Source organism: Mycteria americana, chromosome 1 (genome assembly GCF_035582795.1).
Source record: "Mycteria americana isolate JAX WOST 10 ecotype Jacksonville Zoo and Gardens chromosome 1, USCA_MyAme_1.0, whole genome shotgun sequence".
In the NCBI taxonomy this organism is placed as follows: Eukaryota; Metazoa; Chordata; class Aves; order Ciconiiformes; family Ciconiidae; genus Mycteria; species Mycteria americana.
The window spans coordinates 41,342,651-41,355,622 of NC_134365.1; the positions used below are offsets into that span (position 1 = coordinate 41,342,651).

The 12,972-nt window shown below is 36.6% G+C and overlaps 1 protein-coding gene across 2 annotated transcripts in view; it reads left to right on the forward strand.

The window, feature by feature from the left end:
* Positions 1-12,972, forward strand: part of TBC1D15 (TBC1 domain family member 15) — a 37,248-nt gene that overhangs the window by 10,325 nt on the left and 13,951 nt on the right. Inside the window, exons 3-8 of one of the 2 annotated variants that reach the window (XM_075495669.1) lie at positions 220-294; positions 1,018-1,174; positions 2,771-2,981; positions 8,201-8,303; positions 9,293-9,490; positions 11,048-11,176. In XM_075495669.1, coding sequence (XP_075351784.1) covers positions 220-294; positions 1,018-1,174; positions 2,771-2,981; positions 8,201-8,303; positions 9,293-9,490; positions 11,048-11,176 — 873 coding nt within the window. The remainder of the gene's footprint in view (positions 1-219; positions 295-1,017; positions 1,175-2,770; positions 2,982-8,200; positions 8,304-9,292; positions 9,491-11,047; positions 11,177-12,972) is intronic. The other variant, XM_075495677.1, reaches the window with a different exon arrangement.

Below are 12,972 nucleotides of genomic sequence, written 5' to 3' on the forward strand. Positions count from 1 at the left end.
CGTATATTTGTTGGTGAAGCACATAACGTGTTTTGGCACATCTTAAATGTCTTTTTAAGTATAGTATTTCATAAATGAACAAACATCACATAACGTTTGATGTTGTCTGCATCATTTATATATATACGTGCAAGTTGCACCATAATCATACCATGAGTAAAGAGGGATATGTACTTTATTGTGTAATATTGGTTTTTTTTATGATTGTTTGTATTGTAGGAAAATGAAGTAATAGTAGACTGGAGACCACTGGATGATACTTCGGATACTTCCAATATCCTCTGTGCTGGAAAGGTATGTTTGTTAGTTATCAGTGTTCTTCATTCTGTTTCTCCAGAGATTTTATTTTGTGTTAACTTATGCGTAGATGATCTCATAACTGGAAGCAAAATCTATTTCTGCGATTATCATTGGTATTCATAGCTACATGTAGGAATCATATTTGTGGACTACAGCCCAGTTCAGGTTACTGGGATACATGTGTAGGTAACTGTATTTAGTTTTTACTTGGTTCATATATAAAAGAGGGGGACTATCTGTACAAATAGTAAAGACCAAATGAGTGTATCATGGTCACCGGTCCCCCTGCATGTACGATGTTGTAGTCTGGTGATTGACTCTTCATAATTAGACTCAAAACAGAGAGGTCTGTTCTAATGCAAAATAAAAATAGAAGTCTATGGAGGTTCCAAGATCCAGTGATATGTGGTATTTAAGCAGTATGAAGAGGATGTGACTAAAGAAGAAAGGTTTAAGTTTTACATTTAAATAAAAAGTTTGTTATGTTGATAGAGTCTGGAAGAAAGGCTAGGATATTTTAGTACCATGTTGAATTTATTAAGTAAAACCTCGTTTCTTAGTCTTAGTCATAAGTCCAAATTTCCTGTGTTGAACTGTATTATGTTTCTTAGGATATTAATGCTACAGATTCTTTTAATCTGTGAAAATAAAGATGCTGCTTATTCTTGTTGAGTCTGAGAAACTAGCTCAATTTTCATGCCTTGTGTTTTTTGATAGTCACTTCTTTTCCCTCAGGATTCCAGTTCTGTTGTGGAGTGGACTCAAACTCCTAAAGAAAAATGTTCCCGAGGAGCAGACCGTCCAAGTAGTTATGAAGCAGAATGGGACATGGTCACCACAGTCTCTTTTAAAAAGAAACCTCATTCAAATGGAGGTACTTAAAAAAATAAGTGTGGGTTTTTTTGTTTTGTTTTTTTCTTTATGGTAACTTGTAACTGAAGAATTGCCTTTTACATACAGGAAAATGGATTTTATTAGGAATTGAAAAGCTGGGAGTCGTTTGTGGTTGAGGTGAATCTCTGAGTGTGGAAAAAATTCACAGTGGAATAGCTGCTGTCTGCCTCCAATCTAATTTTTTCTTTAAATTGCTAGAGAACTGTATTGAAAATAATTGTTAAATCTAACTTCTTGCTGTGACGATCATTAGATGATGTAGCAGTTTTATCTGCATTGGGCTCCCACATTCTTTCAAACAAATGGAATTTGAACTAGATGTCGTGTTAGAAAGGAAAATGAAAAAATATGTGGTTTACTACTCAAATGCCTTTCCATACTGCAACAGCAGGGGGAGATGGAATGTACATTTATGTGGTACATGCATCTTTTTTACTTTGGCAAAATAATTTTATAGCTACGTCTTTTTTTGTAGTGTCTCAGTAGATACATTGTAAAAAAAAAAAAAAGTGGGGGAGAAAGAGCAGTGATTCTCAAGTAATCTTTTTTTTCTCTGATTCTCCTGTAGTATTTTTCTTTATAATACTTGTTTTCCCTGTATTATTTCTCACCCTATAACTGGGGACCGTTATGCTTGTTTCACCATATCTGTGATGGTTTTAAATGTCATCGATGTCATGTATGAGTGCAAGGTTTGGACTTAAGATTATGAATATTTTTGGGTAAAGCATGGTCCTTGCTCCTAGAATACTGTGTTTGAGAGGAGCTTTTAGTGCTAGCAAGGTATAAAGCTGAAACCAGCATCTCTGTCAGGCATAGGATGGTTTATTATGTCAGTAGTCTGTATTGATTTTTCATCTTCAGGCATCAGAGTACATCTTCATCCAAAGTGAGTGTCAGTGAGCACACCTGACTTGGACTATGCTTTTTGCTGCTTCTTACTTATTTCCAGTTGCTGTAATTTGATGGGGGCAGGCCAGGGGGTGTGCCAGATTTCCTCCAGGCATGCTGGCAATTTTGTGTCCTCTGGTAAAGTAAAATTTAACCCCTTCTCTTTGAATGTGTCCAGTCTTGTGCAGAGTGTATATATACTTGCACAGTAGGGGAGAGAGGACTGGGTGGGGAGATTTTCAATTCCTTCTCCCTTCCTTTGGTAGCAGTCTTACAACACGTGGCTAATACTGTGTGCAATATATAGCATACAGTATTGTAATGTATATCACGTTTAGTTTGAGTAAGTAGTACTATGTGGTGGAGATGCTGGTGGGATTCAGCTTGCTGCTGGAATTTAATACAGTGGTTGTACATTTAACTGCTGGATCACTTTTATAAACTTTATAAACAGCTTTAGGGGAGCAGTCTGATGGACTGGCTCATTATTTTAGAAGTCTGTAGAAGATGAGGAGGCACAGAGAGAAATCCAGAAATAGTAGTTACAGTACACATCTTATTGTCAGAACCAATGCTGGGTTTTGTGTTTTGGCTTTGTTTTTTAGGAACAGTGACAATTATGATGCATTTGTAATTGCTAACACTGGAATTCAAACTAAAATTGTGTGGTAATTTTGTTTTTAAGATGCTACAACTCATGCAAATGGAGAAAGCAAGTGGTCGTTCCTGTTCAGTTTGGCAGATCTTAAATCAATCAAACAAAACAAAGAAGGCATGGGATGGTCTTATTTGGTGTTCTGTCTGAAGGATGACGTCAAGCTTCCAGCTCTTCACTTTCATCATGGAGATAGCAAACTATTGATTAAATGCCTTGAAAAGCACGTTGTGCTGAATGAGTAAGTATCAGACAACTTAGTTCTGCTTTAAAATATGGATTATTGGTTTACTTTTTTAATTCTGTAATGAATTTCAGATTAATGCTTCCTGATGTATTTTCTCCTCCCTTTTTTATTAGTAGAATCAATTTTCAAGGGGACTGAAACCATGATTTCACATACACATTCGGAACGCAGGCTGAAGTCTTAAAATTGTTGGATCGATTTACAAACTAATTTAGAATCTGTTAAAGCGTTACTAGCTCCGTAATACCTCAGTAGCTCCCTCTAGTGGGTACAGAAGCTTCTCATGAACGCTCAGTGTATAGTTAAATCCTTCTTCATGAACCACTTCTATTAAATAGGATAATTTGTGTTAAAATTTGAGATCTTCTACTTTATGCGAAATATCTGAGTGTTGACATCAGTTTGTGAGGTAACTTATGGTACTGACAACTAAATCAATTTGTATATACAAAGTTTCCCCCCAGAATTCTGTTCCCCTGTAACTTCTTGCTGTGGGGAATGTTTCACACTTGATCCTTACTCTTCAAATCAACTTTCTGAATGTAAGCATAGTTAGACCCTATCATGGTGTTAAATACTTGGGTTTTGTTGTGTATTTATATTGTGTTACCTCCATGTTTTTTACTTGGATAAAAGCCTTTTTGGTCATAGCATAAATGCAGAATAAAATAAAATGTTCTGCTCTCAACATGTAGGCATAAGTATAATTTAAGAAGGCAACAGGGTAAATAAGAGTAGGTAGAGCATGAAGAAACAGTGAAGTGTAACAGGTACACCTGTAACAGGTGTAATGTCAATGTAACAGGTATTCTGTTTTCAAAAGTGTTTTTCTATCACTTCCAACATAATATTCTGACAGATTTGAAGGTGGACAGTGAAATGTCTGTGGGAATCCTTATAGAGGGCTCTTCTCACGTTGGTAGCATCAACGAGGTCAGAGTTGCCTTTGACAAGTAGGGAAGGCTATTGCTCAGTAATACTGTTAGGCTGGAGAGCTATCCAATAGGACATGAGTTGTATATTCATTGAACTGATTTATGAAAGGTTTTGAAAGTGTCAAGACGTAGTGTTGATAATCAGAAATTGTCAGCTGCTTGGAGAAGGTAGCATAGTCAGTGTGACCAGCTGGTGAAATGGTACTGGCTGTAGCATTGTATGCAAGCTTTTTAAGGGGAAAAATCAAGAAGACCAAAGGAGAGGCTATTAGGGGGACAAGATAAAGTTGTAAATAAGAATATTCTCTGTACAACTGTAGATTAGGAGATCCTGGATGACAACTTCATCTTAAATCCTGAGTTTTTTCCTCTCCATCCACTTTGAGTTCTTCCTTAAACCTTCTTTCATTTCATTTTCTAATTTCCGTACTTCTGCAGGCGCAGGGGAATATTGTTGTCCTGCCATCCTCCTGCCTCCCTCCCCTTCCCCCCCAAGGAAATTGTTCCTTTTTGAGCATACTGCTCTTTGTTTACTTATTTGTGGATATCTTCCAACTAGTTGCTGGTAGGCTAGGGCAGGTTTTTGAGGCAACCTATGTAGCAAACATTGGAAAAACACTTGTGTTGTATGGTGAGTCACTGAAAGCTTTATACTCTATCTAATATGGTCTATTGCCTGTGTGCTGTAGCAGTGTATTTCAAATTTTCTAACATGTACTTAATGAGCAGGACCAAGTTTTAAGTAGGCCTAGTGAGTGCATTTGCCAGTGTAGCAAACTGGTTTGCATTGACTTAATCAAAACTTTGTTCTTGTGATTAACTATCAAATAGAAACTAAAATTTTAGATGAAGATTTTCCCTTATGCCTTCTTTCCAGTTAGTCCATTTGAGGCTTTAACAAAAGCAATTTAAAACTGAGTTCATGCTGCTGGGTTTAAGTGCCACTATTTAAAGAGCTTATTATTGAATATATATATGTGTGTGTGTATACACATATGTATACATAAAAAACAATAAGCAACAGAAAAGTTGATAATTAAAATGCAGTACTGCAACTACAGATCTGGAGTTATACTTGCATTAGTTTTGGTGGAGTTCCATGTATTTAATGTTGAGACACCTGAACTAAGCTTATTTTATATTTAATATTTTTTGCTCAAAGGCATAAAATATTTACAAGATACTGCTCTGCTATGTAACAAGTTATTTTGTCTTTTCATATTCAGGAAGTTTTTTGTATCTTTTGACTTCATGGTTGAAAGTTTTTTTTAAAAAACAAACAAACAAAACAAACCCCAGGAATCTAAACTAACATACCAGAACACCTGAAACCATTTTACAAAGCTGGACACCTAAGCTCCTATAAGTCAGACATCTAGGTTCTGTCCAGCATTTGGTTGTCAGTTTGTTACTGCACACAATGTTAGACAGTTTGTGTAACTAACAGGCATTATTTCCAGTTTTGAGTCATGTGCTGCAAAAAATTATATTCCACATTGCTATGTAGAATTAATCCTTATTGATGAGTCACTGAATGAAAATGAAACAGGTAGTGATTTTGGTTCGTTTCAAACACTGTCTCTTTCAGATAGTCTTCGGTGAGTGAATGGGCACTTAACATTCTTCCCTTATTTGACCCAGTGGATTCTTAGTTATTGTCCTTTGTAGCCTCTTGCCAGGTGATGTGGACACTCCTCTTGGGACAGTGCAAAACAGTAGCTGCCAGGGAGGGAAGAAACTGTATGAAGAGACAGTCAAGTCCTTTGTGTCTGATTTTAAAAGAAAGTAGTGGCGTAGGGTTTGTGCAGTCTGACCCAGCAGCTGTGCCCTGGGGTGTCCAGGAATGCTTGTGAGATGGAGTTCCCTGCTAAGGTAAGACAGGGAAACTTGAGGTGATGTTCAAGCATTCAGGACGTGCTGAGCTGCTTAGTATTGCCACCTCGAACAGTTCTAAGCATTGACGAATGCAACAGCAGATACTTTGGGAACTTTAAAGCAAAAAGCTGAGGCAGCTATGGAAATTAAATTTGAATGAAGTTAAGCATTGAGCTGAGCAGGAACTTCCAGTTTTAGTTTTGTTACTTAAATTCCTCTCTTCCAGTGAAGTTCTGCTTCTGGCACCAAATTATTTTCTGTGGTCTAGTCATGAATTACAATGATTTTTTTTTTTTTTAAGGAAAGAGAAAAGAACAAATATACCACATAAGTTGTGGAAATGGCAGGCTTCAGTCTCTGTTTCTCTTGTTTCCTAATGATTATTTATGCTTTAGTACATGATGTATCTAAGCCCCCAACCTCTTTTAGGAAAAGATGTTTACTCGGCTTTCTGGATGCCGTAAGCAAATACTTGGCAGCATAATTACTTGTTATCCCAACCTCTAGTTTATAATATATGGGATATTGATGTTAAGGCAGAAAGTTTAGCTTTTCTCTAAAATACCTTTTGTAGGTATTTTCTTCCTCTGTTCCTATTACCTCAGGAGTGTTTTGCCGTTCTCTAACACTGTTCCTTATAAAATGTCACATCATTGCTGAAATCAGTGTGTGTGAAGTGACTAAACTTGAACAAAATATTTGTAATATGTTGCTTTAAAGATTATGTACTTCCTAGTTTGGTGGCACTAGTCTAATATTGAGAAAACACCGCATGCAGGGATGACACTTTCTAACTTGCAGTATTATGAGTAAGTGTTTAATAAAGTGCCTAGCTCAAATTTGTTTTGAACATTATCCAAGTAGCTGTTGATACCCAACTGGCTGTCCGGAGAAAATGTTTAATTAAAATGGAGATATGGTACAAAGTTTTTGTTCTTTCAGTTAAGGAAAACATAATACATGACTCAGCCTTTGCCCCTGTGCTGCTGCTTAGCAAAAGCCAGTTGAGCTTCATTAACCGTTGGTGCCTCAGAACTATGACTGTGGTGTCTGGCTGTCTCAAAATGAGATCTCTTGTTGCATTTCATATCCGTCAGTGTTAACAGTGTCCTGTCCTGTTGGAATGGGAGAGAGATAAGGCTTATTAAAGTTCTTATCTTTGACTTTAATAACAGGGTGGATGATGCAGGTACTAATAAAAATAAAAATAATTTTTCTTTCAAAGTGGAAATAGTGGATTTAAACTTTGGGAGAGAGCAATAGAGAGGTATTTTATAAATGTAAGTCTGTGTGGTGGATTAGAGTCAGATGGCAAAGTGCTTGGCTTTCCTCTCTCTGGCTACCAACTCTGAGGCTTGAATGTCAGCCGGGCTTCTGAGCTGTTCTCTCATCTCTCACGTGTGGAGCTGTAAATTGGTGATTCAGGAGCTGGTTAATGAATTGATGGGGTATCTGTGCCGGAGGAGGGGAGAAGATGGGATGTTGTGGGGGGGTGGAATGTGAGAGCAAAAGAACAGATTAAATACTAGGAGCACCATGGTTCCACTGTCTTTTTGTTGTTATCATTTTCATCTGCCTGTGCAAGCCTGTCAGAGAAGCAAATACCATATTGAAGAACAAGAGTGTACAAATACACTGAGTTAGGCCAAATCAGGTTTGTTTTCATTTAGTTTTTGGAGTCTACACAAAACACATTTGCAGGGCTGTACTGAGATGGTTCTGTTTCACAATACAATGGCTGTGGTGGTTTTTAAGCTCCTATCAGTGTGAGTCTTAGAATTATTCTGACAGTAGCTATTGTAATACTGTTGTTTAGAAATTGTTGATGTGCTTTCATACATTGAAAAGCAGTTTGTATTCCTTTGTGTAATGTTTTACAGGGTGCCTTAATGTAAGATTTACTAACTGGTAGAAAGGATTTCTTAATTGTATATGGTGACATGGGCTCTTTTCATGTTGTCTGTTACGTTAAAGGAGTTTCAGCATATATGTGAGGCTGACCGTGTCTCACTAAATTTCCTTTCCTGTATCACCTCTTTTTTTTGTACATTGTCAAAAATAGAAAACTATAGTTGAAAAAAACCTTGTTTACATGTCGGTGACAAAAGTTATTTTCCAGAGTAATTTCTCAAAAATTTCTCAAAAGCATCGTGATTTTTCAAAGAATGAAAGAGTACAATTTGGAATGAATATGATGATGACTAATCTTGTGAAAAACGAAAGTCTCATTTTGTAGTGTGTTAGCTTTTGAACTTGTGCCAAGAACTAAGAGTAATCTTGCATCAAACCTGCTTTCCTCGCACAAAACCTGAAATGTGACTTCAAAAAACGATAAATGTTCTAAAAACGTTTTCAGGAAAAACTGGTAGTACTTATAGAAACCCTTTTTTAATTTCATTGCAGATCTCCACAGGATAAATGGATTCTTCTTGTGAATTCTCAGAACAAGTCTCTGTCTCAGTCTTTTGAAAATCTGTTTGATGAACCATCATATGGCTTATTACAAGTATGTATTATCTTTGATTTTTTTATTCTGAAGACATTTATTAAAAAAACCCACCCTACCATGTCGCACAAATATTCCTGGAATCATTGCCATTGTAGAAGCATTGATTGTATCCTACAACAAATGCAAACTATAGAAAGTACACTTACTTATAAGTTGTTCTCCATGTTCTAATAATTTCTTAACTTCCCTGTGGTGCTATCTCAGTCCTATTAGTTAGTGTTGTCTGTGATTCTATACATCTGCATACAGATAGTTATAGAAAGAGGACGAAGGAAAAAATTTTAGAAGTTACCAAAATGTATTAATTAGAATTTTTTAATTTTTTCTTGACTAAATGTTCTCTTCTTTGATTTTTTCTGACAGTTTTGAAGGGATGCTGGAAATACAGCAGCAAAGAGCACAATATTGCCTAAAAGAGGGTTGCTTTTTTTTATGTTAAAACTGCTTATCATTTGGTGGGGTTTGTGGACTTGTGCAAGTCAGCAGCAAAATTTCCAGTGACTTGAATGAGGCTGGAGTTTTGACCCACTGATTTGTTTAATTAAAGAAAATCTTCATGAGTGAATTACATTAGTTTCTGTACTTGGTTGTCAAGTCAAGTTTTGTGTGAGATTCCTAGTAGAGTACATGATGATTCAAGATGTGTTTTCTCTATGAAGCTAGAGAAGCTAGGCATAAGGAAGACGTTTTGTGGCATTAATCACTGGAAAGTAAACAGTAGATCTGATCCACTTTTATACATAGGTCAGGTTTACTGAACACACTGCTAGCCGATCTTGCAGATCAATCAGTAGTATTATCTTAATACTTAAGCTATCTTTTTTTAATCATGTAATGAATGTACTGTATGAAACTACTGATACATGAAGCTTCGATAACTTTGAGACCTACAATACTCTTCCTGTTGTTTTGCTTTCTTTGAGTACAAGAATTCCAAATAATCTGAGGCTTTTTGTATTTTACTTGTTTTCCTTGTTGTGACACAGAAATTGAAGAAGGATCCATACACAGTAACAATGGGAAGATTTTCCAAAGTCACAAACTATATTTTTGACAGTTTCCGTTTAAGTGACCCTTCAAGTCAAAGGCGACCACCATCAGAAATGGCAGACTTTCTCAATGATGCTATTCCAGGGCTAAAGATAAATCAGCAGGAAGAACCAGGATTTGAAGTCATTACACGAGTGAGTGTGTAAACGAGTATGATACAGATGCAGTGATTCTTTTTATGCACACATTTAAAGGAATGGTAGGACTTGAAGCTTGGTGAGTTATACTGTTTATGCTTGGCAATTGTGGTGTATGCTGCCCTACCATTTATTCACAAGAGTAAGATCATTACCAGCTACTTCTAGAATATGTCATTTCTATGCCTGCAAATATGGGGTTTGCTTTGAAAGAGAGTTTGTCACTACTGAAATGAGGATTATTGTTATCTTGGAGTCACTACCCTGAAAGTGACCCATTTCATGTTTGGTGTTTCCTCTGTGGTCAGATAGAGCTATGTCAAGTAAAATTGGGGTATACAGGTTAATAACCAACTTCCTTGGCTAATCACTTTAACATGTCAGTCTGTTTTAAGAGGGCTAAGAAGATTAAAACAAAGTATTTAATTGGATGATTAATGTCTAGGGTGTGTAAATGTACAGATTTATGTATGACTTGAAGCAAAGCTAGAATGAACTTGTAATTGGATCATGAATCACTTTGTATGGGCTCCTGTTGGTGTGTTTTACAGATTGGTGGAAAAGGTTGTTTAAATGCTTGACATAACTATTTAAGCAGCTCACATGTTTTTAGAGTGTTAAACTGTTTTGAATGTTATTTTTTTTCTTGAGTTTAGAATAGTATTAATAAATTACCAGTAGCTGTACAAACTATGTAATTCGAAGAACTTGCTGCCTAGCACTTAATCAGTTAATTTATCATGAGAAAAAGTATAATGCTACATATTAAAAATAATACTGACCTATATGTCATAATCTGGCAAATGCCTTAGACTTCTAAAGAGTCAAAACACAAATTGACTTGGTGGTTGCCATCATCAAAATATTTTTAGAAAGTAAGGAACTACTGTCTGCTGAATTCTGCTGTGCTTAAACATGCAATCTGGGAACTGAGAGAGACTAACCACAAACTGTGAAACTTTGGTGGGTGTTAGGAGTTCTGAAAGCACATATAGTCTTGTTTCTTTGTTTTTTTTAAGGGGTGGTGTACTTAAATTGATCTTTCACTCACACTGTGCAGTCTGTGTGGGCATAACATCTCTGAACCAGAGTAGTTTCTCAGTTCTCTCTTAAGATGTGCTAGTGTGTATCAGGAGTGTGCTTTTGAAGTGAAGCTCCCTATTGTCCTTGTTTGCTGTGTTGCACGTACCTAATACATTTCCAGTTGCATAGAGGCTTTTAGTCCATGGGAAGCTAGCTCGGAGGTGTTTGTGGGGGTAAAGGTTATTTAAAACTCACATGTACATCCTCCTCCAAAAGCTGAAATATGAACATGTATACCCAGGTCCTCAGCACAGAGTGTCTTGCTCTAAAGGTCTGCTTGTGTTGGTCCACGCTACTTGCTAATGTGGACACAGCCTTAGATCCTTAGAGTTGCTGAGTGAGGTATGCACATGTGAAAATGTAGTTGCACCGAATATAAGAAACTGGTAAGCTTAGTACTATTTGCGCAGTTGTTTAAAACTACTGAAGCACTTCAGTGGGATTCATATAACTTATTTGCATGTGTTTCAGATCGATCTAGGAAAACAGCCTGAAGTTAGTAGAAGAGAGCCTGTGTCATCTGAAGAATGGGCTAAGAATATGGATTCTGAAGGAAGAATTTTAAATGTCGACTACATAAAGCAATTGATATTCAAAGGGGTAACTTGTTTTTCTAAAGTCAGCAAGACCTATGGCTTGCTTCTGGCCCCTTTTTCTTTCCTTCCCAAACCATGGTTGTGCTGTTTGCACTATACTTGTAATGCTTCATGCAGAACTTTGAGCATGAGTCAGTCAGTATTGTTGGAGAGACTTCATAAAACATGATTTCATGCTAATCAAATACCTCAACAGTCTTACAGCCATACCAAGTGCTCTACAAGGAGAGAGATCTTGTGGTGGCTGGCTAAAGTGAATGAGTTGAAAACACAAAGGCTTAAGTGATAAGGAAGAGAAATCAAAATGCCTTTCAGGAAAACACCAGTGCTTCAGTGTTAGAATATCAGGTTTATTCTTTTCCTTCTCCAACAAATGCTTCTCTTCTTTGCCCAGCAGTTTTCCTGGATTTGGCCCTCATCATATGAGCAGTCCTAAACACTTGCCAATATTTATTATTGAACTGAGAGTTTTTGCGATATGAATGTGAATTCAGTCTCAGTGGTGGAAATTTTGAAAACTTTAGTTATGTCCTATTCTACCTAATGTTACTTTAGTATTTCTCTTTTTTTTTGGTGGGAATCTAGCTGCCTTAATGCATTCTTTGTGCACCTCTTGATGCATGTTTGCAAGCATGCAGTCTTGCATTCTTGGAGTTTGAGCAGAAGTAGAGAATGATAACATTGATATTACAGTTTTTTTAAGACCTATGCATATTAAATAATATACTGTGAAGGGGGTAGAGTGAAACTGAGGCCCTCTTCAGTTTCTGTGACTGTTCTTTAATATACCTGTGCCTGAGGTGCCCGATTAAGGGCCCTCCTGCAATCATGAGAATTACTACAAACCTTTTCTTCCAGTAGCCTGTTTCCCCATCATCTCTGTCCATTGTCAGAGGAGTGAATGCTTGATTTTATTTATGACTCAAGATCCCAGTAACTTCCAGTACATTAAGTTCAGATCCTCTTTAAAGAAAAAAAAAAAGTTAGAATGCCTCCCAAACTGTTTGCCTGTTACTGGAAAAGTTCCAGTTGCTACTTGTTTTTGCAGTGGTTGATGCTATTTGCTGCACCATCTTCCTTGCCTTAATCTAATGGTAAATGAAGAAATATAGCGAGGAATCAAGCTGGCCTTGGACTGGTAAACTGGGGAGTCTGATAGCAAAAGTGCCACATTCTCACCACTGTATTGCAGGAGTTGAAAGAAACTCTTTTGTTGAGAGTAGGATATGATTCAGCTAGTACACTTTTGTCATCTACAAATGATGAGCATTACTTGGAAAGATTTCTGACAAATAGTGGCCTTGAGTAGACACTAGTATTTTTGATTGCTTGGAAGATTCATCTGCATGTTGGCCATGTCTCGTTAGATGAAAATATTTGTTTAAAAAAATAAAAAAATGGAAGTCTAGTCCTCAAGGTCAGTTTGTGGGGAGACCAGAAGTTTGGCAGTTAAGCAGCATGATGTTTCAATATATAAATTTTAAAGGTATTTTTTTGCTTCTTAAAGTCTGTGATGCACGTAAGGTTCATTTCCAGCAATGAAGCAAAAACATAGGAAGAAATATCTTTTGTAAAGTTTCTTTTTTATCTTCTGAGGATGAATCCAGTGCTTCTACAGTTTTCTGCTTAATCATATTCTCTTCCTCCTGTTTCCTCCAAGTGTGATACCTAGTTAGCAGATAAGATTTGGCTACAATGTAGAAAGAAGCTTACTTATAAAAATTCTCTTTTTATGCTGTTACTTTAAGAAGTGTTGTATCACTGTAGGAATGTTTCCTGACAAAATCAAAATAGTCTTTT